Source organism: Myotis nattereri (assembly GCF_964212035.1).
Source record: "Myotis nattereri genome assembly, chromosome: 9".
NCBI lineage: Eukaryota > Metazoa > Chordata > Mammalia > Chiroptera > Vespertilionidae > Myotis > Myotis nattereri.
Window position 1 is genome coordinate 72529502 of NC_138084.1, and position 24448 is coordinate 72553949.

Sequence of the window (24448 nt, forward strand, 5' to 3'; positions counted from 1 at the left end):
ACGTTGTATGGTGTGTTTTAATATACACTGTTTTACATGTTTCTAATTAAAACCAAGGTACATATTTTTTCTCCTTGATTTATTATTTAGACTCCTAAAGCACAAATAAGTCGATTAACCTGCCAAAAATTCGCATACTGAGCAACAAAGCTGGGGATTGAGTCCAGACCCAATGCTCTCTGCCTTCACCAGTGAGCTGAGTTTGGAAGGATGGAAGTGGTTCTACAATTGGAAGAAGGTGTAAAGGTGCTCAAATCAGTGCCACTATTATGATGCTGGGTGTAAGGGAGAAACCGCAGAGGCTAGGGAAGTGAGAGGTACAAATAAAGAGACATGTCTGGAGTAGATTCTTCTGAGAAGATGAGAAGTCAATTTTGTAGACTAAAGAACCCAGAACAATGAGGCATGATGAGAGATGAGTGAGGCTTTAGCAGTTGGGTTCATTTTCTGTTCTTGCATCTGTCTTTTCTCTCTAAATTGATCCTTCATACCCATGCCAAAATAATGATCCATGAATTCCACTTTTCATAATACCAGTCCCCTACCTAAACCTTCAAGTATCCATTATTTTCTTGGTTTGAATAGTCCTGAATTTTTTATGGGCTTCCCTGTACCTGCTTCCCCTCACTCTAACTCCTCTCAGATCCAATGATATACTTTGTTGTGCCACCCCCATCCTTGTCTAGGTTACAGCTTTTGCTTGCTCTGTGAAAATCTCTTTATGCTTCTCCCTTTCATCTCCATTTCTTTTATGACAGGATTAAATTCTACCTTATTAAGGTTTATGTTCATAAAGTCTGGCCTCTTCTGATATTCTTTGATGATTGTTATACAATTCTGTACACTGTACCTTCTAATTTAACACTTATTCCCTTATTTCAAATTAACTTACTTCAGCTTTTCTGGCAGATTTATAAGCTTTTTAAAGTCCAACATCACATCTAGTGTTTTTTTAATAAAATGTGTGACACAATAAAGGAAGAAAGATAGTTGCCAAATGAACATTCAATTAACCAAAGTGACAACAGAGCACTTAAAAGGCTGCACATTAATAGGGGCCGAATAACTTGTTAACAAACACAGAGATGCTAAAGGAATATGGAGCAGAGAAATGATAAGGAATTTGATGTCTCTGAGACAATATGAGTGGTTCAATTCATGGGTGTTGAGTCTAAGCAGGGACTGACAAACAATTTTGTTTTTATTATTTCCATATAAATTCCTACATCTAAGTAAATCAATCTAATCTTACTTCATTAATCAAATTAGTCTGGGTAATGTAGAGACCTTTTCTTTGGCCTATTATGTTGGTCCTATCAGAGATAGCCAAACTGTCTTTCTGGCCCATGAGAACAGAAAAAAGAAAATGGCTTTTGAAGTACATTATAAATACATTAACAAAGGCAGGGCTGGCTGCCTCCTCCCCAGTAGAATCATAGCATTTGTCACATTGCATTAAGATTTGCAGCAGTCAGCACTAGATCGTGTGCTACTCAGGAACAAAGAGACCTGTGTCCCCAGAGTGGAATACTGCTTGGCACACGAGACACACAAAAATTGTCTTTGAAACTGGATAGAAATGAAAGGGTTTTAGTGGATCTAGGTGCTGTGTAAAAAACAAGGTTGGGGTAGAAATGGGAATGAAACGTTGATGTTTCCATCAGAATTTTAAATGGAGAGCTGTGATATCTCTATCCATGGCCAGCGTCCCGGCAGGATCAGTCATTCAGGTGAAACAATCCTCATGAGACTTTTGAACTCAGAGGAAAGATGGAGCACAATTTGTATGACTGTCCCTTCGATCTTGGAGACGCTAATCACAGGAGTTCTAGCCACTACACCTTGAAGGCATGTGTTTTAATGAGAAATAATCTTTACAATCCTTCACCCTTCATTCACTCATATGAAAAAGTCCATAAAGAATCGGTTTTCATTTTTTTTATAGTCATAACAGTCACTAAAACAGAATCTGAAACAATTCCTTAATTGGATGCTCAAAATATTATTTAAAACACTAGTATTTCACCATCCATTCCCAAATTCTCTATTCTCATACCATGTGCTCAGCAGGTATTAATTTAATGCTATTCTGTGACAGGCATTGTGCCATGAGCCAAACACTAGGGATTTGCTCACAAATACAATGGCATCTAGTCACCTGGGAACTCACATTCCAGAAGAATATGTGATAATATAATGTGGCAAGGTAACCTCAAGGTACCATGGGTTCATAGTAGAGCCCAAACCAGCTTAAGGTGGTCTGAAAAGAATACCTGGAGAGAGTGACCATATCCAAGAGCCACCAGATCCCTCCTGCAGCTATAAAGGACACTTTCAACAAAATGAAAGCTCATGTGTGCAACCAGACGTGGTAAGTTATATAATTCAATTGGCAACGAAACATGCTTGTCATCACCAATCATTCTCGTGGCTCTTTTAAGTGAGCAGTGATAAGTAAATACAATAACTTAATGTAATACTTTTAGATAATTAAAGCTGATATTTTAATTTTAAAATAATGAAAGTATATAAGCAAAGAGATCGAACATGACAACTGCTAAGTGGACATGATATTCTGACAACAAGCCCTCATATTGGCTAAACTATTTAAAAATCTCCCTAGATTATCGGTCACAGTTGGACAGAGCAAACAAGCTCAATGCTTAGTGATAAGATTACTATATTTTGAACAAAATAATTTAACAAACAAAATAGGAACAGAAGCACAGATACATAGAACAGAGTAACAGCTGAGAGAAGGGGGGAGAGTTAGAGGGCTGGGTGAAAAAAGGTGAAAGGATTAAGTAAAAAATATATGTATACACACACACCCACACACACACACACACATACATCACATAGACACATACAAAATTATGGGGAGAACCAGAGAGAAAGAGGGTAGGAGTAGGTGGATATGGAGAGAGGAGAGATAGATAAGGCTGGGAGGAGGCTTTACTTTGGGTGATGGGCGCATGATGAGTGGCAGATGATGTCTTGTTGAGTAGTACACTTGAAACCTGTATGGTTCTGTTAACCAATGTCACCCCCATAAATTCAATAAAGAATTACTACGTTTTCTTTCCTTTAGATATTGTTAATAAGGGAAGTATAAATATATACTTTTTGGAAACACGTAAAACACTCAGAAATATGTCAATTAAAGTAAGAATTCTGCATAACACTAAAGAAAAATAATCACTATCAGCACTTTGATATAGTCTTTTCAATCTCTTTTATATATTATAACTCTTATTAAACTAAAGTCAAAAGACAACCTATGTTTTCTTCACTAACCACTATATCTTGTACTAGTGGCCCAGTGCACAAATTCATGCACATTGAAAAGAAATTAATTAGAAGAAATATTTTAATATCACTATTTGCCCTTTCTCTATAATAGGAATGTCAGAGATGAAAGAAAATTAGTAAAATGCACATGAAAATGATATATAAATTGATTAATAAATAAAAAATAACATGATATAACAACAAAGACATGATATAAAAACAACAAAAACATGATATAAAAACATTGATTAAAAACAATGACTGATAAATTGATTAAACTTATCTAGTATCTCCCTGTATACCATATTAAGAGTAAAAACACTTTCAGAGTGCTTGAATAATTTCGCTTGTGTTGAAGTATTTACAATTTTAATGTCCCACGCTCTTCAAACCTGAGAGAAAGCAACATATAACTGACCATATCTGAAAAGGGGTTCAGGTAGGAATATTCCTAGTCTGTCTAGAGTTTGTCCTTGTGAAATATTAATAGCCATTGCAAATGCTGGCATCATGGAAAACTTCAGCTCAGAATGTCAACAAAAAACAACCAAATTCATGATAGACAATGACAGATGGAAACACATGCGCGTGATTGGTACGAGTGAGAGCTTTATATGTATGAGTCAACATTTATTTTTAAATTGCCAGTGCGCGTCATATGTACCAACCGGTTGGTTGGTTGGACAGTCGGTCGGGTGGTAGGACAGTCAAGTCACTTAGCCTTTTATATATAGAGATAGTTCTCATATGTTAAAATTATCTAAATCTTGGTAAGTAAAAATTAGATACTATTCTTCCAAATAGCACATTGGTTGCAGCAAAATAATTGAAAAACACAAGAGTATAACTATCACTAAATAAATAATTTCCCCTTGAAATAAAAAATAGTAGAAGTATAGGAGAGGTGAACATATTACTATTTTGAAAAGAAAAACATTTTAGCAAAATTCTCTCTTAATAAAATATTCACACTTGGTTTCTTATCTGTGATTTTATCACTTCTGCAAAATGAGGCTTATTTTCAGTTACTTGTTTTTATAACATAATCATTACCAACTTTCATGAAATTAATAAGAATAAATGCTAAAAGCATGTATGTATTAAATATATAATAAATTCTAATGCTTATACTATATTACATAACTAACAAAGTATAAATTTATTTACAAAATTATTCTTATATATATTTACTGCATTTTGATTTTCAAAAAAGAAGTACATTGTATTGGGGAAAAGTACGTACCTAAAAGTTCAAACTTCATTATTTTGGAGTCAAGGAACAACCATACCTTGCATATGATATATGTTATTTTTTCACTGTATTTTTTCCTTTGATAAGGTCTGTGTATATGTGTGTGTGTGTGAGTGTGTATGCATCTAGTATTCATTTGTACGTAAATATAAAAACATACATGGTGGTAATTATACTAATTATTATTCTAGTCTTACAATGGTTTTTTAATATGTTTTCATTGATTTTTTTAAGATAGAGAAAGGGAGAGGGAGAGAGAGACATATTGATCATCTGCCTCCCTCAAGTCCTCTACTAGGGATCAAGTCCACAACCCAGGCATGTGCCCTGACTAGAATCAAACCTGAGACCTCTTGGTATATGGGCTGATGCACAACCAATCGAGCCAGGACAAGACTTATAATTGTTAAACACACTTTTATTAAACCAGTTCTTTCTACTCTATATTAAATGATTGATTGGCAAGTCAGAATTTTAATATAGATGCTTATTTGTGCTAACTAAATTAAACAATCATCTTCTACCAAGAGCAATAACTTTAAAGAAGAGGGATAATCTGAAAATTATTTCAGAATAAAATGCGCAGTGTTCTATCAGCCATTATACTCATCTGTAAAGAAATTTAATTGCCTTTACACATAAAGATATTTGTTTACTTTTTCCTCCCACCAATCCCAGCTTTTTTCCAACCTGCTTATTATAACAAAAGACCTGATTTTCAGTCTGAAGATACATGGTTAAGATGATAAACTGAGTATTTTTGTTGTTGAAAGTAATCGTTTTCAATGGAAAATAGTGAGCAGAATTGCATTCAATAATGGGTTCTACAAAGAGCAACTGAAGTAGCAAACGGCATTTCTTACCTAGAAAATGGTTTCTTAGTGCATTTGGTATGGGAAGGAACCACAGTTCACTCTATATGAATGATGAACAGCAGTACTAGAATTCTTTCCTAAGCACAAATATAATCCCATATGACAAGGACGCTAATTAGACCAGATGGCAGAATGACCTTTGGGAATGACCTTCCGGAACAACCAGTGGGTGGGGTCATGAGGCAGCTGGGGCTGTGAGGCAGCAGGGGCTGTGAGGGCCCAGGCAGCCGGGGCTGCGAGGGCCCAGCCCCGTGCATGAATTTCATGCATCGGGCCTCTAGTTATGTTATAAACTGCTTAAAATGATTGTAGTCTTCTGGCCCAGAATAAAAAACAAAACCCTCATCCTATCTTACCAGGACATTGGCAAGGCTTCTCCCTGCCTCTGAAGTGCTATTTTCTCCTCCCAGTCAATCTCCCTCCCTACAGACCCCTAAGCGCCATCCCTGCCTCCACTTTGCTGCTGTATTACTGATCCCTAAAGTTGGCCATAAACCTTTACATTTCTCCTATGGCTCTTTGGCATGCCTGGGATATTTTATCTCTTTTTCCAGCATGGCAAAATTTCATGCATCTTTTAAGATCCAAGTGAGTTATCACATTATTTCTGATAATAAGTAAATAACACCTTCTGTGCTTGGGAGGGTGAGAGGTGAGGGGAAGGAAAAGGGAAGAGGTTGGGGCAAAATGAACAACAGTGATTTCCCATACCATTTATTGAATAGAATTTCCAAATATTTACACAGAGCCTTGAAGTATACTATCTCCATAGCATTGTACCTATGTTTACCTGGCTATGAGCAGGGATGGTGTGGAAGATTCAAACTCCGCCAACCAATTGATGCTTTTAAAAAATATCATCCAACTACCTCTATCAATTTCATAAATCATTATAACATTTTGAGGACAACTTTTTTTACATCTTACTATACATGTTTCCCCCTCCACCCCCCCCCCCCCATTAGGACACTAGCTCTTATGTAAAAAATAAAGAATAAGAAAATAAAAGAATATGAAGAAGAAATACAGATCTTTATACACATAGACACATTTTTTGAGAGGACTCTTGGAATAGCCATTCTTTCTTAAAGAGCCTAGCTGGACTTTAATTAATTTAACCATTCCTCAGCTAAATATTGCTAAGTAATGCTTTAATGAGCATTTTCACAATGAGAACTTTTTCTAGATTTATGAATTCAAATGATTCATTCTTTTTAATCCTTTTGGATAAATCATAACAAGTTGATTTTCAAAAGCATTGTATCAATTTTAAATGCTTCAGCCCTTGAGTGATTTAGAATTCTCGTTATCTTTAACACCAACAGTAGCTAATTTATTATGGAAAACTGTATATTGCATTTCAATTTGTTTTTCTCTGAGTAGTTATATATATTTCATTTACAGGATTTGTTTATTGTGATGTAAACTGTCTGTTCCATATCTGTTGTCCATCTCAATGCGTGTGTATGTGTGTATGTGTGCGTGTGTGCGTGTGCGCACACATGTGCAGGTACATGTGTTATCCTTTACTCAATATAGTTGTATGAAATATTTTCTTGAGATTTGATGGCCTTTGAGTTTCATTAATGTTAAAAAATGTGATGAAATGACAATCTTTATGGACAATATGGGAAAATCTGATAAAATAAATTATTTTAGAAGAATACACATTTAACTGATTACACATACGTGAAAAGTATTGGTTCATGACCTGGTGTCATCTCATATCTAACCTGCATCACAACCTAACCTATTATTAAATTTAATCATCAATATGGATAATCATGTAGTAGAAAATCATTTAGAATTTAAAACAGTTTACTGCTAAGTGAATTAAGATAGTCTTAATGTCTCTGAACAAGTGGAAATTTAAGAGTGTACAAGTAAAATCTTTCATTTTGAATTTTTAAAAGCACTCTATGAGCTCTATGGAGAGGTTGTTTTGTAGCAGTTCATGTGGAGGAAAGAACAATGTTAAGTTTAATTGAGTATGAGCTTGGCAAGAACAGAGTGATATAACTAATTAAAATCCCAATAATATTGACCTATATTTGGTGTGTATAATGCTTAAATAACTGGAATTAATATTTTTACGTGGGCAGATCATGTCAAATCATGATCTTAAGTGTCAAAAATGGGAAGTTTAATTTTGGACAGATCATGACAGGAATATGGGGTTAATTCAGGTCTATATATTTTAATGGAATTATGATAAATCCAGAGGTTATTTATAAGGCCAGAACTTGAATATTAAAAGCTTTAGAAACTATGTTGCACACACAAAAAAAGAATGTTGTTTTGCTTGAAATCAGACAAAGGCGACATGTGATAACTGTTTTTAAAAATGTGAAGGGTTTGAGTCATATAAAAAATAAACTAAATTTGTGTTGTGTTACTCAATTCTAGCTAAGAATTAGTTGCTATAAATACTCAACCAAGAAATGTGCTTCTTCACTTTTTCCCCTCAATCAGTCAGAAAACATTTGAGTATGGAACAAAAATATAGCCACTGTTATAGGCCCCCAGAGTAGAAGTACTAAGGAGGGTTTCATCCCTATCCTCAAGTAATTCACAGTCTAATAGAGTTGTCAGACTAGCTTTCTATCTCTCTATCTATCATCTATCTTCTGTCTATCTGTCTTTCTAGCTACCTATCTATCAATCATCATCATCTATCACCTTACAAGTCATTTATAAAATACAAGAAGTACCAAACAAGAAAAACCTAACCAGCATCAGTGTTGAGTGAAATATCATCTAGACTTTTTATTTATAGCCAGTGTATGTTGTGCTTTTTTCCTAAAATGATTTGCATAGTCTTATAAGGTATATTTATGTAACACATAATATTCATATCATATATATTTATATGATTTTAGAAAAATAAGTGCATAAAAACAAAGTAAAATGTTTAAAATGGGGAGTACTTTGTTACTGAGTAGCACATATGGCTATCAGAACAAATAGGGAAACATTTTGATTCATAAGTTTTCCATTAAGAAAAGAGGAAGCTGCCAAAACCGGTTTGGCTCAGTGGATAGAGCGTTGGCTTGCGGACTGAAAGGTCCCAGGTTCGATTCCGGTCAAGGGCATGTACCTGGGCTGCGGGCACCTCCCCAGTGGGAGATGTGCAGGAGGCAGCTGATCGATGTTTCTCTCTCATCGATGTTTCTAACTCTCTATCTCTCTCCCTTCCTCTCTGTAAAAAATCAATAAAATATATTTAAAAAAAAAAAAAAACTAAAGACATCAACAACAAAACAAAACAAAACAAAACAAAACAAAAAAAAAAAAAAAGAAAAGAGGAAGCCTACTATTTTTCAGGGAAAAAAAAACAACAAAAAACAAAATATTTATCTTGGTTTAAAAAAAAATTGATTGATTTTAGAGAGAGAGATTAGCTGTTCCATTTACTTATGCATGCATTTGTTGCTGCTTTTATGTGTCCTGACTAGGGATCAAACCCACAACCTTGGTGTATCAGAACCATGCGCTAATCAACTGAGCTACCTGAGCAAGGCTTAAGAATGAGCAACAACTCTGCAGAAATCCAGGATCAAACCAGGGACCTTTAGCTCTTCAGTCTAATGTTCTCCCAGCTGAGCTATTTCGGTCAGGCCATCTCTTGATTTTAAATATTTGGAGCAAAGAAGTGGTAAAACGCCTTGCACACTTGCCTATAATGTCTATGTAGTTGAAATTAAGTAATTTAATCAAATATAAACTAGTTGCAAAAGAGAGAGGGATAAAGGGTTATAAAAACTAGCAAATTTTGTGTGAAATTTGCTATAGAAGTTTCAACATAGGTGATCACCAACTGACAGGGATAACAGTTGACTCTAACCTCCCTTTTTCACAAGTCTTCTAGTGCTAAGGAAGCCGTCAGTGTCTGAACAGATGGGATTTTCCTAAGTGGGCTCACTAATTCCCCTGGGTTTCCCGAATGGAATGGGCTTTTCTCTACTTTGAAAGTGGCTTGTGTCAGCATTATCTAGTTGTTTTGTGGACAGACATCTCATGGTATAAGCACTTAGAAATTCTCTGCTACCAGATTTAAATTTATCGAAGGGCAATCTGGCTATAACAGTGATGGCGAACCTTTTGAGCTCGGCGTGTCAGGATTTTGAAAAACCCTAACTTAACTTTGGTGCCGTGTCACATATAGAAATTTTTTGATATTTGCAACCATAGTAAAACGAAGACTTATATTTTTGATATTTATTCTACATATTTAAATGCCATTTAACAAAGAAAAATCAACCAAAAAAATGAGTTCACGTGTCACCTCTGACACGCGTGTCATAGGTTCGCCATCACTGGGCTATAACCATGCATGTTAATTTGCATTAACAGTCCTACCTTCTTTCCTATAGTTCTTATTTTTTTTCCTTACTTAGCCCATCCTATAAATTGAATCTAATGAAAACAAATGAGAAAAAATATGCTTAAGACAAGAAAAGTACATACCATTTATCTTGGGCATACTACCTCATCGTCTTCATAGCCTCTGCTTGATTTTTCTGAGATAAGACATGAAAGGTCTCAACTGTTCTAAGTATGCCTCAAAGGTGAGTGAAGAGAAAACTCATCATATATTGCTAGTTTATTCAATGATAGTTACTGATGTTTACTTTGTACCAGACCTTTTGTGAGGCTAGGAAGATATATGGTTTAACAAGGCAAACTGTATTCTAGGTTCTGGAAGTTTATATTCTAGTGGGGAATATAGTGATAAATAAGACACTGAAAATAATAATTATAGATTTTGATAAAAGCAAAGATGATGGTAGCGTTGGTCAAGTAATTGGAGTGTGGGAGTGGAAGGGCTTATCCTGAGGTTGGCTAGAAGAGCTTTTCTGAGGGGGTGACTTTCACTGGAGTCCTGAAGGTTCAGAAAAAGCTAGCCAAGCAAATAACTGGATTAGAGGAGTCCAAAAAAGGGGAATGTCAAGTACAAAAGCACAGAGAAAAGCAAGGTTTAAGCATGTTTAGGAACTCAAAAAAAGACCCTGCAGACTCCAGCATGGTTAACAAGGCAAAGAGGTGGGCCAGAGTTACATCAGGAAGGACCATGTTAAAGAGAATGAAAGCCATTGGAGAGTTTTAAGTAAGGAAGAGACTGTCTCTGATTTATAAATTCAGAGGGACACCCGAAGCTTCAGCATGTAAAGTGGGTGGAGATAGGTAATGAGCGAAGCAGGAAATTAATTAAGTTATTAGAAAAGTACCATTGACATGGACTAGCAGGGCAAGGTAGAAAACAAGAAGGTGAAAATATGTCTGATATACTTTGGAGACAGAAGAAGACTTGATCAGATGGTGAGTGACACCCATGTAAACAAATCTAGGAAGTAATAGAAGGAACAAGAAGGCAGATGATAAAACTGTAAAAGCTAGTGGTATAACCACTAGGTTCTATCAGGAAAGGATTGATGAAGCACAGCAAATAGGAGAAGATTAGAAGAGCCAAAATGCATAATTTCTGAGAAAGATCAACTTCAGTCAAGAAAGGGCAGGACTTTCTTACACATGTATCTGTTCAAAGCACTTATAAAAGAGTAGCTTATTCAAATAAATAGTGCATGCACACACACACACACACACACACAGATTAATTCCTAACACACATAAAATAAATGCCAAAAGAGTTAGTGTTATAAATATAAAAAAATCTTTATATGTATAATATAAATCCCAGAAGCCATAAAGAAAATGACTCACAGATCTGTCTACATAAACATTTAAAGTTTCTATATAACAAAGGATATCATAAACGAAGCTGGAAGCCAAAGGCAACGTGGAAAAATAATGTGAAACAGATGACAAAGTGTTAATTTTTATAGTATATGAAACAGTCCACAAATAAGGAAGAAAACAGTGGCAAAAAAAGGAAATGACTGTTCACAGAAAAGGTATCACAGGTCATAAATATAGGGAAATATTCTTAGCCTCACGATTAATAAAAAATATGCAAATTAAAGCAGCAATTAGATGTTATTTTTACCTATCAGGACAAATGAAGATTCCCACGTCTGATAATGGCTAGTGTTGGCAGGTCATAGAAAAACAATTATTTTCACATTCTGGTAGTTGTGAATTTAAATATCATTTTGTTTTTGAGATGAAATTCACAATATCTAATAATAGCAAAAATCTGCATAATTTGATATAGTAATTCTGTTTCCAGGAATTAATTATACAGGAATATTCAGCCTGGAACACAAATAGTTTTACTGTTATTTTGTTTATAATATCAAAAATGTAGAAACAGCCTAAATGCTGATCAAGAGGGTATTGAGTGTATTTACTACAGTACTTTGCACAGTGACATAGGATGCAGCAGTAAAAGAAAATAAGACAGCTCCTATATTCCAACAGAAGACTTTTATTAGTAAATATCAGCTTTACTAAATAATTTCTTTCTCAGTATATATTAGCATCTTATGTTTATAATATTCTTTATCTCTCTATCTAGGTCTACACAGATAAATAATAAAGAAGTCTGAAAAGATATATAGACTACTGTTGACTGTGATTATCTCTAAAATGTGGATTACATAATATTTGGATTTGCTAAGATTTCTGAATTATTTGAAATTTTCACAAGTATATGTTAGTTTGTTTAAAGATAAAAATATAAAAATGGAAATAACACAATGCATACAATACTTAAAGATACTGATAAAAATTCTCATTTTGGAATAGGCATTAAGCAACAAAAGTAAGCAAACACGGATTACAGTTTATGGTGTAATTTTTGCTGTACTGGAGAAATATTGTGGCTTATTAGAGAAAGTATTAATAACATTAATATTTTTATTTCTAAGATAACATTAAACGTTTAATTGATGATGACCCTAGTTTTACTGAGTTGCAGGCAAGTTATCCTACATAATAAAACCCTAATATGCAAATCGACCTAGCAGAATGGCCCACAGAATGGCCAGTTGTTATGATGCACACTGACCACCAGGGGGAAGATGCTGAATGCAGGAGCTGCCCCCTGGTGGTCAGTGTGCTCCCACAGGGGGAGCGCCACTCAGCCAGAAGCCAGGCTCACAGCTGGCTAGTGCAGTGGTAGTAGCGGGAGCCTCTTCCACCTCTGCTATAGGCGGGTGGTAAGGAGCGAGGGGTCCTGGACTGCGAGAGGGCGCAGGCCAGGCTGAGGGACCCCCCCCCACACACACACACACACACCGCCCCCCAGTGCATGAATTTCATGCACCAGGCCTCAAGTGAGACTATAAAGACTGGAGGGTTTTGACTTAGGGTGATGCTCTTTAAGGCAGTCTTCACTTTGTGTATTTGGAACCCAACAACTTGTTTAAGAAAGCGAAAGAGAATGCCTGACAGCTCAGCCAATCTTAAAGTAAAGCATCTGGGAAAATTTGTTAGTAATAGCGATTCCGAAATCAAGTAATATTCCTATAACAAATATGTGAGTTGGCTAACTAATGAACTGTCTCCAATGCTGTTTGTATAACACTGAAAAGAGTCATTTAGTCATTTTTCCACATGGTGGTATTTATGACAAGAATTTGGCAATATAAAGTGATGGGAGTGTCACTGTTTAGAATTCTCAAATTTCTGTGCTGAATTACAAATCACATTGAAGAAAGGATATCCAATATAAAATGCCATATGTAAGTGAAAGTTGTTATAGTAAAGAGGCAGCTTTGAGAAATACATCTTTCTGTTTAGATTAAAAGTTACCTAGCTGCTGTCACACCAAGTGATAGGTAACTCATGGATCCTGTACTAACCAAAATTCTGCAATATGAATGGCAGACACACCTGATGTTAGGATCTGAAACCCTGAGTATTTTGTGGTTAGGCAAATATTCTTGATGACAAATCTTCACTTTCTCCACATACAAAAATGATGATAATGATGATGATGATGATAATAATAATAATAATAATAATAATGTCTGCTTCTTAGAGTTGTGAAAGAATTGAGGTAACACAACACCTTTGGCACATAGCTAGTACTCCATTTTAGTAGCTCCTATTATTATTATCAGAAAAGAAAGAAGTTTCAGAGGAGAAATGTGTTAGCAATGTCAAATCCTTTAAACTATTCAAAGACAAGGCAGACTAAGGAACGACAATTGGATTTACTAATTTTGAAGTCACTGGTGACCTTCCAGAACATGGTGTTCCAGGAGTGGTGATGGTAAGGGAAAAGGTAATTCATGATAAAAATAGAAGGAGCTGACGTGGACGATGTAGAATGTTTGATAGTAAGAGGAGGAATAAGTATAATAAGAAGACAATGGGAGCGACAGAGGACCAAGCCAAGGATTGTGGCAGCTAAGATACACCGAAGCTAGGGAAGATGGGTTTTACGTAAAAATTAGAAGCCCAGTGAATGAAATTTGTGCATGAGTAGGATCCCTAGGCCTGGCCGCGATCAAGACTGATCGGGCCTTCTGGTTGCTGGCCAGGGCCTCCCTTCATTCTGTGCCACCCTCTGGTGGTCAGCATAAAGCAAGCGATGGAACTCCCAGTCTCCTGGTCGAACTCCTGAGGGGACACTTTGCATACTAGCCTTTTATATATATAGATTCCTGGTTTGTTTCACAAACAAAATTCAATCAGCTTCTAAAATGATGAAGGTAGGGGATAGAGTGCTGTTTATTTAGCTAATTTATGTATACCTTCTTTAAGGCTGTGATACTGGGCTTTTTTGTGTGACTAAAATTCATTGATAAGCTGTTTAAAAGTTCAGACTATCTCTCTGTAAACAAACACACAGCAAATTTTGGATATAGTTAGGAGAACTCATCGATCTCTTTCATCTACCCAAGAACCAATCTTCTCTCTGAATGTCCCATAAATCCCAGATAAAATTATCCTCTCTTAGGACTTAGAAATAATGTTGACAAATATGAAATTAGACTTGCATACATAAATTAAAATTAAAAACTCGGTGAGAGGTCAAGAAAGTGCCTATGAAATAACAACAAAATGTATTTATTCAAAACATAAATTTCCTTTTAAAAACATAAACAGAAAACAAAAGTAACCTTTGAAATGTTAAGGCTGACTCAGAAATAAATACCCCATATGACAGAAAATGTAACACAACGGAATTTAATTGAGTTCTAATTGTATGCGGAATACTTTCCAAACACACTCTTAATATCCACAAAATTCACGTTAGGTAGGTATTATTTCCCTGGGTTAACAGATGAAGAAACTGAGGTTCAAAAATATTAAGTGGCTTACCCACTATCGGGTTGTAAATTCAAGACCACCTGCTTCAAAAATCCAGAAAAGACCCTCTCTTCCAACCTCTAAATAAAAGATAATACTCTAGGCCAATATATACAAAGAGTACGCACAGTATTGCCCTACCTATATTGGCTTAGTAGATAGAGTGTCAGCCTGTGGACTGAAGAGTGCCAGGTTTAATTCAGGTCAAGGCACATGCCCGGGTTGTGGGCTCGATCCCTAGTAGGGGGAGTGCAGGAGGCGGCCAATTAATGATCCCCTCCCACCATTGATGTTTCTATCTCTCTCCCCCTCTCCCTTCCTCTGAAATCAATAAAAATATATTTTTAAAAATGTATGAATAGAATCTATGTGGGGTTACTAAATGCTGCTTCCCCCCCCCCCCGGTCAAAATACAAAAGAACACTCCAAAGAACAGAGAAGAAATGACTGATATTAAAGATGCTACAATTATCTCTGCAACTCTTTATTTTTTTAATTTGCAACCTTTGCAAGGTTGATCATTATTTGAAATTCTTCCCAGCTCATGGCTCCTGTAAAGTTACTCTTGCTTAATTTTCCTGTGAATTCTCTGACTCATGTTCCTTTTCTCTCCTTCCCTTTCCCTGCCTCTCAGGTTATAGTATCTCCGGGGATTTTGTCCTCAGCAGTCTTTTCACAGCTCTTGCTCCCTCTGGGTGATCTCACCCACGTTCATGACTTCAACCACCGCCAAAAGTCCGTCTTCAGTTCAAACCGAGCCCCAGAGTTCCAGATACACACATCTAACTCTTTACTGCCTGTCTCCATCAGGATGTCTCTGAACTAAAAGTCAGTGTACCCAGGGTTCACCAGTTCAGATTCACAAGCTCAACTCCCAGTCAGGACACATGCCTGGGGTTTCGGGCTCCATCTCTCTCATAGATGTTTCTAGCTCTCTGTCCCTCACCCTTCCTTTCTTTTTAAAATCAATAAAAACATTTAAAAACTCAGTGCATCCACATGAAGTCACCTTCCACACTCAAATCTCATTCTCCTATGTGTCCCTTCCTAGCTAATGATATCACTGTTGAATCATTTGTCCCCACCAGAAATCAAAGAAATCATCTTTTGTTCTTCCCGTACTTCTTTTCCACCCCCCCCACACAGACATACAATCCATCCTTACATCCTGCCAACAGTTCTGTATTCTTGGATCTATGGGCTTTTCTCTCTCCTCAGTGCTTCTGCTTTTACTTAAGAGTCTATCACCCTAAATTGTATTCCTTCAAGACTCATTACTTTAAGACTCAACTAATTGGTGTTTATCTTCCCGTTTTGTCCCCTTTTGATTCACTCTCCCTCTTGCAACCAGCCTGTTCTTTGTATAATATAAATCTGATCATATCATTGTTATGTTTAAAATTATTCTATGGATCCTTTTTTTGTTATTATTCATAAGAGTCTCTGTATAGCAGCTATAGGATTCTGCAAAGCCTCACCCTTTAGCACACCTCTTCTCCTCACATTCAATACTACAACCAGACCCAATAACTTTCAGTGGTTCAAACACACCTGGCTCTCCCACACCTCAGTGCCTTGTCATACCTTGCTTCATGCCTTCCTTCTATCCTCTTTTTCAAACTACACAAGTAGAGCCTTAGCACCCAGATCAGGGGACATCTCTCCTAAGAGGCTGTGTCAAGTTTGGTGGTACCCTTCCTGTGTTCATCTTTGTCAAAGCACTCTTGTTTCTCTGTCACATCACTTTATCTCACTGTACTTTTAATAACTGGCTTATCTATCGTTCCCACTGGACTATCGGCTCCTGAGGGCAGCAACTATTCTCATAAGTTTTTGGATTCTCGTTTCTAGCATACAGTCTTAAATGCAGTTGCCCTTAATAAATGTGTTTAATGATTAATGGATACATTCGTTATCTAATCTAGTGAATGAATGGATGAATTCATTACGTAATATGACTTCAGTCCTTGCTATATCACTCAATGTCATATGATTAATGAATAAGTTGCCCAGAAATGTCTTGTTCTATTTTCTTCAAAATGTTGCAATTAAATTAGAAAAAAAGATAAATGGCAATTCTGTTCTATTCTTTCTCGATTCAAGTAATATCAATATAGATGTATTTTTCACACCCTATGGCTTGCTGGTAGAAGTGTTAGGATAGTAGAAGACTTGGTTTTGAACCCGGACTCTGCAGCTTATTAGCCATATAATCCTGGGCAAGTTAAATGACTCCCTGAACCAAAGCTGGCTGCACTACAAAATATGACTCTCTTCTCAGACTGTTCTACTGCAAGACTAGTTTGAGGTCAAATAACATTAGGTATATGAAAGCATTTAAAAATTATGTCTTATCATAAAATTTAAGGTCTATCTATCCTTCATGTAAAATTCCTGAACAATAATAACATTCTATAAATACGATGTATACATATTTCCTAACATCAGAAAGTAAAAATTTTCCTCTTTGGGAAATTAACCTTAGAAAAATCCAAATTAAAAAAAAATGTTTGAGGAATTTTTGTAATGGTTTTATGGAGATTTCATCATGTGACAATACTGAAATACATCAAGACAAATTATGCATCATTCTATCATTTTAGAAAGGAACAAACCATAGGTATATGACTCATCTTTGTCATTAATCTCACAATGGAAAATTAAGAGGAAGAGAGAAAGAATTTTATAAAACTAAGTTATTTCAAATCAATATAGAATCTTGCCATCAATTAAAAATAAGGAAACCTAGTAAGAATCACAGAAGAGTCATGTCACTTGTTTTCCTAAAAATAATCAATAGCCAACAATATTTAATTCTAATGTACCTTTACTAACAACTATGCAGGAGGTAAAGCCATCAGAATTTTGTTTTCAGCATGTTTTCAGCATGATTATTATATCAGCCATGTAAACTCTTATAACGTCTTCATGTCTCTGAAAGGAACATGTACTATGTTTAAACATTTTTTTTTAATCAAAGACAATATATTAGTATTTACTACCATTATATTCCAGGAGGTTTTATTAAGTAGCTGGTATATAAGACAGTGAGGAAGCCTGCAAAGCCTGCTGGGTACAGTGCCACATTTTCAATGTATTTAGATTAACTAGACAACTATATTTTACAACCAACATACTTTTATAAGTGGCAGTCATCTTGTATACTTAGAGTTGACAAGTAAACCGACCACAAACAGAACTAATATTCAACTTGAAAAAAGAACAACTTTTCACCATCACCAGGATAAAGCATCCAGTCTTCAGTCTATTTGTGATTGCTATAACTTTCCAACCATAATCTTTTAAACCACTGAATTAACAGATTTTTGAGAGAAAAGAAAGAAAAATGTATCATTAAACAATGAAATTATTGATCATTTGGCCCTTTCTATTTAAGTTTTTAAAAATCGAAATATTCCATAAAATTCATTTATTTCACCAAAGTGAAAATACATGAGTAATTGGTCTGTTTTATGCATTTTCTATTTCTCCTTTGAAAGTTAGATAACTAACTTCAGAAACTGAATATCTGCAATTTATTTTGTAAAGTGACTGCCTTTTTAAAGGACTGATTCCTTAACAGATTTCTGATGTAACTATATTAAACTAACCAATAATTTCAACCTCTCAAGTGTTTTTATCTTTTAGAAAACTTGTTGACAAACTACTTCAGTATTGTGGCTTTTACTTTTCATCAAATTTAATATACATAATCCTAAAAAAAACCTGTATTCATTAACTATTAGAAAAATATAAGAAAACAGCCTATGTTCAGGTTGTCTCAAACATTTTGCAAAGGATATATCCTATTGCACTAGCATGTTTGTCTACAAAGATAGCTATTTTGGGTCAGTTGAATGTTTTATTAAAGAATAGTGACCATATTGAAATTATTTTTTAAATATCATTTTTTCTATTCCCCATATGTTAGCTAGATCACAGCAAAGAAATGTGTACCTTTAACTAAATTTTGAAATTTTAATATTTGATCTATATATTATACCTATTTTTTTATTAAAATAGGTCATAATTTTATATTATCTGTATTTCCTATCATTTCAGTTTTATATTGAAGGGTGACTTTTCAACAATGTGAATAGTTAGAATAGAAAAATAATACTTGAATTTAATCTTGCACAAATATTGTTAAAAATAAAATAAAACTAAAATTATTTTTCCTCCATCACAAACTTTGGATTTATACCAAAAGTGGTGAATTTGAGTTAATCAGGCTTAGACCTGATACACAGAATGCTTAGATGGCCCAAAGTAATCTTAGAGGGCTAAATTAATTTCCAGGCAGAAGAACCCACATTAAATTATACCTGTCTAATAGATGACCAATAATTTTATTATTTAATATATTTTAGGGGTTTGATTATACATTCCATAAAATAAACATATCCTTTTTAATGATCTTTATTCACAGAAAGACAAGATCCTGCAGTTTTAAAAGAATCCACTGCAGGAAAATCAGAATTCAAATAAACTTAACCAATCACATATTATACCTTTACATTTAATCCAGCATGAAAAATTTAAAATTCCACTCTGTATCACCGTGAGGAATAACTCCTATGGTAATTCTTCAGAATATTATTTTTATCCTATTGTACCCAAAGGAATAAAGCTTCATATATAAGTTTGCCTCATACTTATTGCTTATGCTTCACCATTAATTAAACTGGAAAAATCATGTAGTATATCCTCCCGGTCAGCCCATTCATCAAACACAGTCACCTGATCCATGCTCTCTGATCATTGATTTTTTTCCCCAAACTCAGCTTAGGTTTGCCTTATGGACATTCAGCAGACTCATCCCCCTCCAAAAAATTCATTTTCTTTATTAAAAAATGTTTTTTGTGTGTCCTTAATTATAATTTGTATTTTTAAATTATTTCAAATATGTACATAAAATCAATTAATGTGATTATGGAAAAATATGATATCACTAACATTGTGTTAAAGGTGTATTCCAAATAAGCAAATTTAAAGTTTACTTAGTTTCAATTTTCTCAGTCTTAAACATGAAAGAATACCATATTATTTATATTTTATAACATTTTCATTCTGTGTGCAGCTTCCTATCAATTTCTCATGATTACAGGTACTTTAAGAGTAACACTTAATTATCCTGAGTGAGATCATCAAATGATAGGGAGGAAGAAAGTATTAGTACTTTGCAGTTTATATAGCCAAACGTCATGATCCAAACTCTAGAATATTTAAGAACTTAATTTGTAAAAACAAAACAAAATAAAACTAATATATCTGAAACTTTTTTAAAAGTCTTTCAAAATTTAATAGCAAAAATTAAAATTTTAATTAGTAATTTACTGTTGATGAAGTACCTTCACATATACTTGGATCATAAATTATTTTTAAAGTTAGTAATATTTTGTTCACAGAATCTCAGGAGAGATTAGAACAAGTTTTAAATACATACATAATATTTACATACAAAGTAGGATGTTTTATAACTAGAACTATTAGAAATGCTGACATTCCTTTCAAACTTGGAACACAAAACTAGTAACTTAAACAACTTGCAATAATGACCACCCACAAAACCAACTCTAACTTATGTGCATTTATGCTTGAAAATAACTCCCTCCTGCTCTAATATGATATTGATTTTATCACCAAATACCAAGTTATTTTTTAATTAAGTAGTGTTCATAGGAAATATAACATTCCTGCAAAACAATACATGTTTCAGTTTCCAAAAATGTCAAATGCTTTGACAGTCTTTTGAAATCAATTTCTAAAATAATGTTTAGATGCCAAATATTAAGGACAATTGATCATATTATTAGATGAATTAATAAATATGAATTAAAATAAAGTAATGAAAGAGGTATCCTCCAAACACTTAAAAACTGTTTTCAATTTCACTTATTTAGTTGGTACATTTTCTTGTACTGAGCTTTTAAAATTAAAATATGCTTAACTTACTATAATAAAATACAATACGATTGAATATTTATTACTCTTGTGCAAAATTTTGTGTAGAAACTATTCCTAAATGTCTTATGTAATCTGTAACAATTATCTTAACACGTAAATTCTGAGCAGTAGTAAATTAGTATGTAAAGCTGAGGAGATATTTGAAACATGTATTTCCTTCAAAAGTGAAAATGCAACATAAATGGTATATTGACTGATCATACTTTAGTGAATTTTCAAGTAATCCACAGTTGATTGTATTTTTTTACATTAAGTTAGACAGTATTGGGGGGGAGGGAACACTGTTCAACTGTTTCCTTATAGGATTAGGTGAGGTCACCCGCTAAAGTTTCATTGTGTGGGATAATAGATCCAGCTGCACGGATCGGTGAATTCAGGTGGGTTAGAGAATAACATGATTTGGCACCAAGGTAAGGATTCATGGAGTCATATCCACAGGATATATGCATTACGTGACAGTAAGAGACATTTACAACCCAGAATATAGGAGTGGGACAGCCTCAAGTGACATCACCAGATCATCTGCAGCGTAAGCCACCCGGCTAGAATATATGTCCTCCACACCAGCGCTTCCCTCTCTTTCTCACTGTTGGCAAACCTTCCACTGCTTTCATCAGTGTACGAGAGCATGTGTCTACCTTAAAAGCGAGACATACGCTTACTCAAGTGAAAAGCAAATAAGGAAAACCGAAGGAACAGAATCCAAATTAGACTGAGTACGATTTTCACGGACTTGACATTTCAGGTGACTGAAATGTTAAAAGAGAAATTAACTTGAATTATCCAGATGAGAAACGAAAAAAAGGAAAAGGAAGGAAGGAAGGAAGGGAGGAAGGAAGGAAGGAAGGAAGGAAGGAAGGAAGGAAGGAAGGAAGGAAGGAAGGAAGGAAGGGGAAAGAAAGAAACCATCTGAATATCTCAGGACTAAATCTTGTTTTTAACTCTGATTTGCTCTGGAACCAGCCATGTGTGGGGAGCTTAAATTTTTTTCTAAAAAATTAATATTAATAATAGAGAGGAAAGGCACTCTCGTGCCTCATTCTAATTCCCTTGTAATTTATCCACAATTTACGTTTTACTTACAAGCATTTGTCACAGCAAAACTGTTGGCTGTCTCAATGTTGTCCACATGAGGTACCAAATTAAAAGGCGCTTCCGACGCATTGGGGCTGGTGTTATGAAGAAAAATCGCTAATCGGAAAGCAGTGTACTCCTGATCTGTGTTTCGGATGAAGAGACCACCTATTAAACATAACAGGAAAAGCACATTCAGTGTTTTCTCTGGTCAATGCGATTCTCACCCCACACACTGTCAAAATCCACTGCCATTCCCCAGCACACACATCCCAGGGGCTACCCCTGCCCCATCTTGGGAGACTGGCCTTTGTCCCTAAGGTGCAGGCTCCGTATTTTAGTCTTCAGGACAGCTCAGCTGTTTCCTGTCCCCATTTGTCATGATCACAATGACCTCTGAGACCATTTACTGTGTTTGCCTTTTCTCTCTCCCCGCCCCGCGGTTCCCAGCACACCGCTACATCAGCCAGCTCCGGGCATTTCTCTGGAAGATGCGTGCAGAGGAACAGAAAGGAGGATTTGCATGAAAATGCAAACATGAAGGGATGTGGTGCCACGCAGGCACGCGGGGAATCGGGAAGGAGACGTGAACTTAGTTTCCTGCAGCTGGTGGGCTCAGCCTCATTAGCTCCGTTTTGTGCACAGTCCACGAGAAATGATGCAGTGTTGAGGCTGGGCTTTGGCTGGAAGAAATTCAATAGCTGCATCCCATTAAGACAGGAGAGGAGAATAGCAGGAAAAGCCAAAGATGGATAGCTCCCCGGAAATAGAGTCTGGGTGCAGGGATAAGGGCAAAAGATTCAAGAGGAAAACAGAATGCACGGAGAGAAGATTGCGGGAAAGGGATCTAACTTTGGAATCGGTTTGCCGGTGGCAAGCAAAGGCCGGGGTGCAGGTGTAAAGCTCCCCCCGCTCCCCCGACCCCCACAGCAATGTCTTTCTACGATAGGGAGAAGGCTGCGGCGCCCGGCGTGGGAACAAGTGTATTAAAACAAAACAAAACAAAACAAAAACTCGACATCCCTCCATGCTCTAGAGAAACGGATGAAAAGAAACATGACATAAAATGTAACCAAACCCCCCGTGTAGGTCATTTTCAACTTATTCCCATCCTACTTAAGCGACTTGAACCCAAGGTGGAGAGGGGGAGCCTGTGCTGAGGCCGGCAAGGGGGCAGTTTTGTGTGTCTCCAAAGGAACCTGCACTGAAGAGGCGGTCCGTTCTGTGTGTGCCAAGGGGAGAAAAGAGAGAAACAAAGGGGCAGGGGGCGGCCGAGGGAGGGTGGCCCCGAATGGCTTATCCGCAAACTCTCGGAACTCACTTCGGGAGATCGGCCCCAGCCGCCCGCCTGCACACCCCCTCGGGGCTGAGCTCACCTATTTGCACGCTGCTCGGAAAGGCTCCCATGGCGAGTCCCCAGAATCCAGAAAATAACAAGACAAGCTGCCTGCAAATAATCCTCATCTTCCTTTCTCCTCTCCTCGGCGCGCGCTCTCTCTTTTCGCACTCTTCCTCCAGGCTGCTCAGACAGGCATGGACGACGAGGGCGCTAAAATTAAAAGCAACTGAAAAAAAAAGAAAAGAAAAAGGAAGAAAAAAAAAAGGAGAGAAGAGGTTTGGGTGGCTTCTGACTCGGACTCCTTCCCGTCAGCAGTCCATCGCGGGCTGCCAGCGCTTGCCCGCAGTCTCCATCGCCCGCGGAGAGGCTGCCGTCCGGCTGCAAAGGCGGCACATGCAGAAGATGGTGGTGGCGCGGCTCGCGGCGCCGGCGGGAGGAGACGTGCGCTCTCCCGGCCTCGCGCGCGCTCGCCCCTCGCCCCTCGCGCTCGCACTCACCCCGGCGGCCGCCGCGCCGCCCGCCCAGCCTCGGTCCCCGCCCGCGGCCGCTCCGGGCCCTGCGCCCGCCCTCCCCGCGCGCGCCGCTCCCCCCGCGCCCCCCGCCGCGCGGGCTGCGCCCCCGGGTGCTCGCCCAGCCTCCCGCGCGCCCCGCCGCCGGGAAACAGGTTCCCCGTCTCCTCACCACTCGCTGGCGCCGTCCCCGCTCCTTCCCGGGTCCGCAGAGGGACCTGCTCTGGGGATGGGCACCCGGCGCGCCTCTCTGGGCTCTCCGGGCGCCTGGGCACAGCTCGGGGCTGCGCGGGGCGGGAGACTGGCGCCGGGGCCGGGGCTGTGGCCGCGTCAGGGGCGCGGGGAGTCAGTGCCTCCCAGGCCCCCGGCCCCCTGCCGCATTCTCTCCGGCTCGCGGGGAGGACCGGCTGCCGCCCTCCCCTCCTGCCTGGCTTTCCGCTCAGCCTCGCCCTCTCCTGCCGCTGGGCTGCGCGCGGGGACTCGGTCCTCGCTGCCGCAGAGGGTTCTCAGCAGCAAACAGCCCGACAATCGGGAGAGTCCGCGCCGGGGACGGAGGGGGTGAAGGGGCGCAGGGAGGCACAGGAGCAGAGGGGAGGTTAAAGGGCAGCCCGGGCAGGTGTCAGGGGCTGGGGCGGGGGAGGAGGGAAGAGCTGGAGGAGGTCGGGCGACGGAGAGAGACCCAGAGAACTTGCAACATCCTAGGGAAGAGAGGAAGGAAGAAAAGTTCATGGAAATAGCAAAGTTTGGGTAATGAACAGGATGGGGAAGCAGAGCCTGAGATATGAAAATGGAGCGGTGCCTGTAATAAGCTTTTTGGAGAAACACGGAGCACAACTAGGAAGGAGGACAGGGTGAGGTGTCAAGTGGGGAAAGTAGCTGCAGACTCCTCTCTCTCCAGTCTCCATTCCTGAGGGCCGTTTTT

The 24448-nt window shown here is 37.6% G+C and overlaps 1 protein-coding gene across 2 annotated transcripts in view; it reads right to left on the reverse strand.

The window, feature by feature from the left end:
* Positions 1–24049, reverse strand: part of GRIA4 (glutamate ionotropic receptor AMPA type subunit 4) — a 407857-nt gene extending 383808 nt beyond the window's left edge. For both annotated transcript variants that reach the window (XM_081100459.1, XM_081100460.1), the window contains exons 1-3: positions 23699–24049; positions 23055–23243; positions 21688–21846 (exon numbers count right to left, since the gene is read on the reverse strand). In XM_081100459.1, the coding sequence (XP_080956585.1) occupies positions 21688–21846; positions 23055–23142 (247 nt within the window). In that variant the 5' untranslated portion in view covers positions 23143–23243; positions 23699–24049. The remainder of the gene's footprint in view (positions 1–21687; positions 21847–23054; positions 23244–23698) is intronic.
* Positions 24050–24448: the final 399 nt, after the last annotated feature.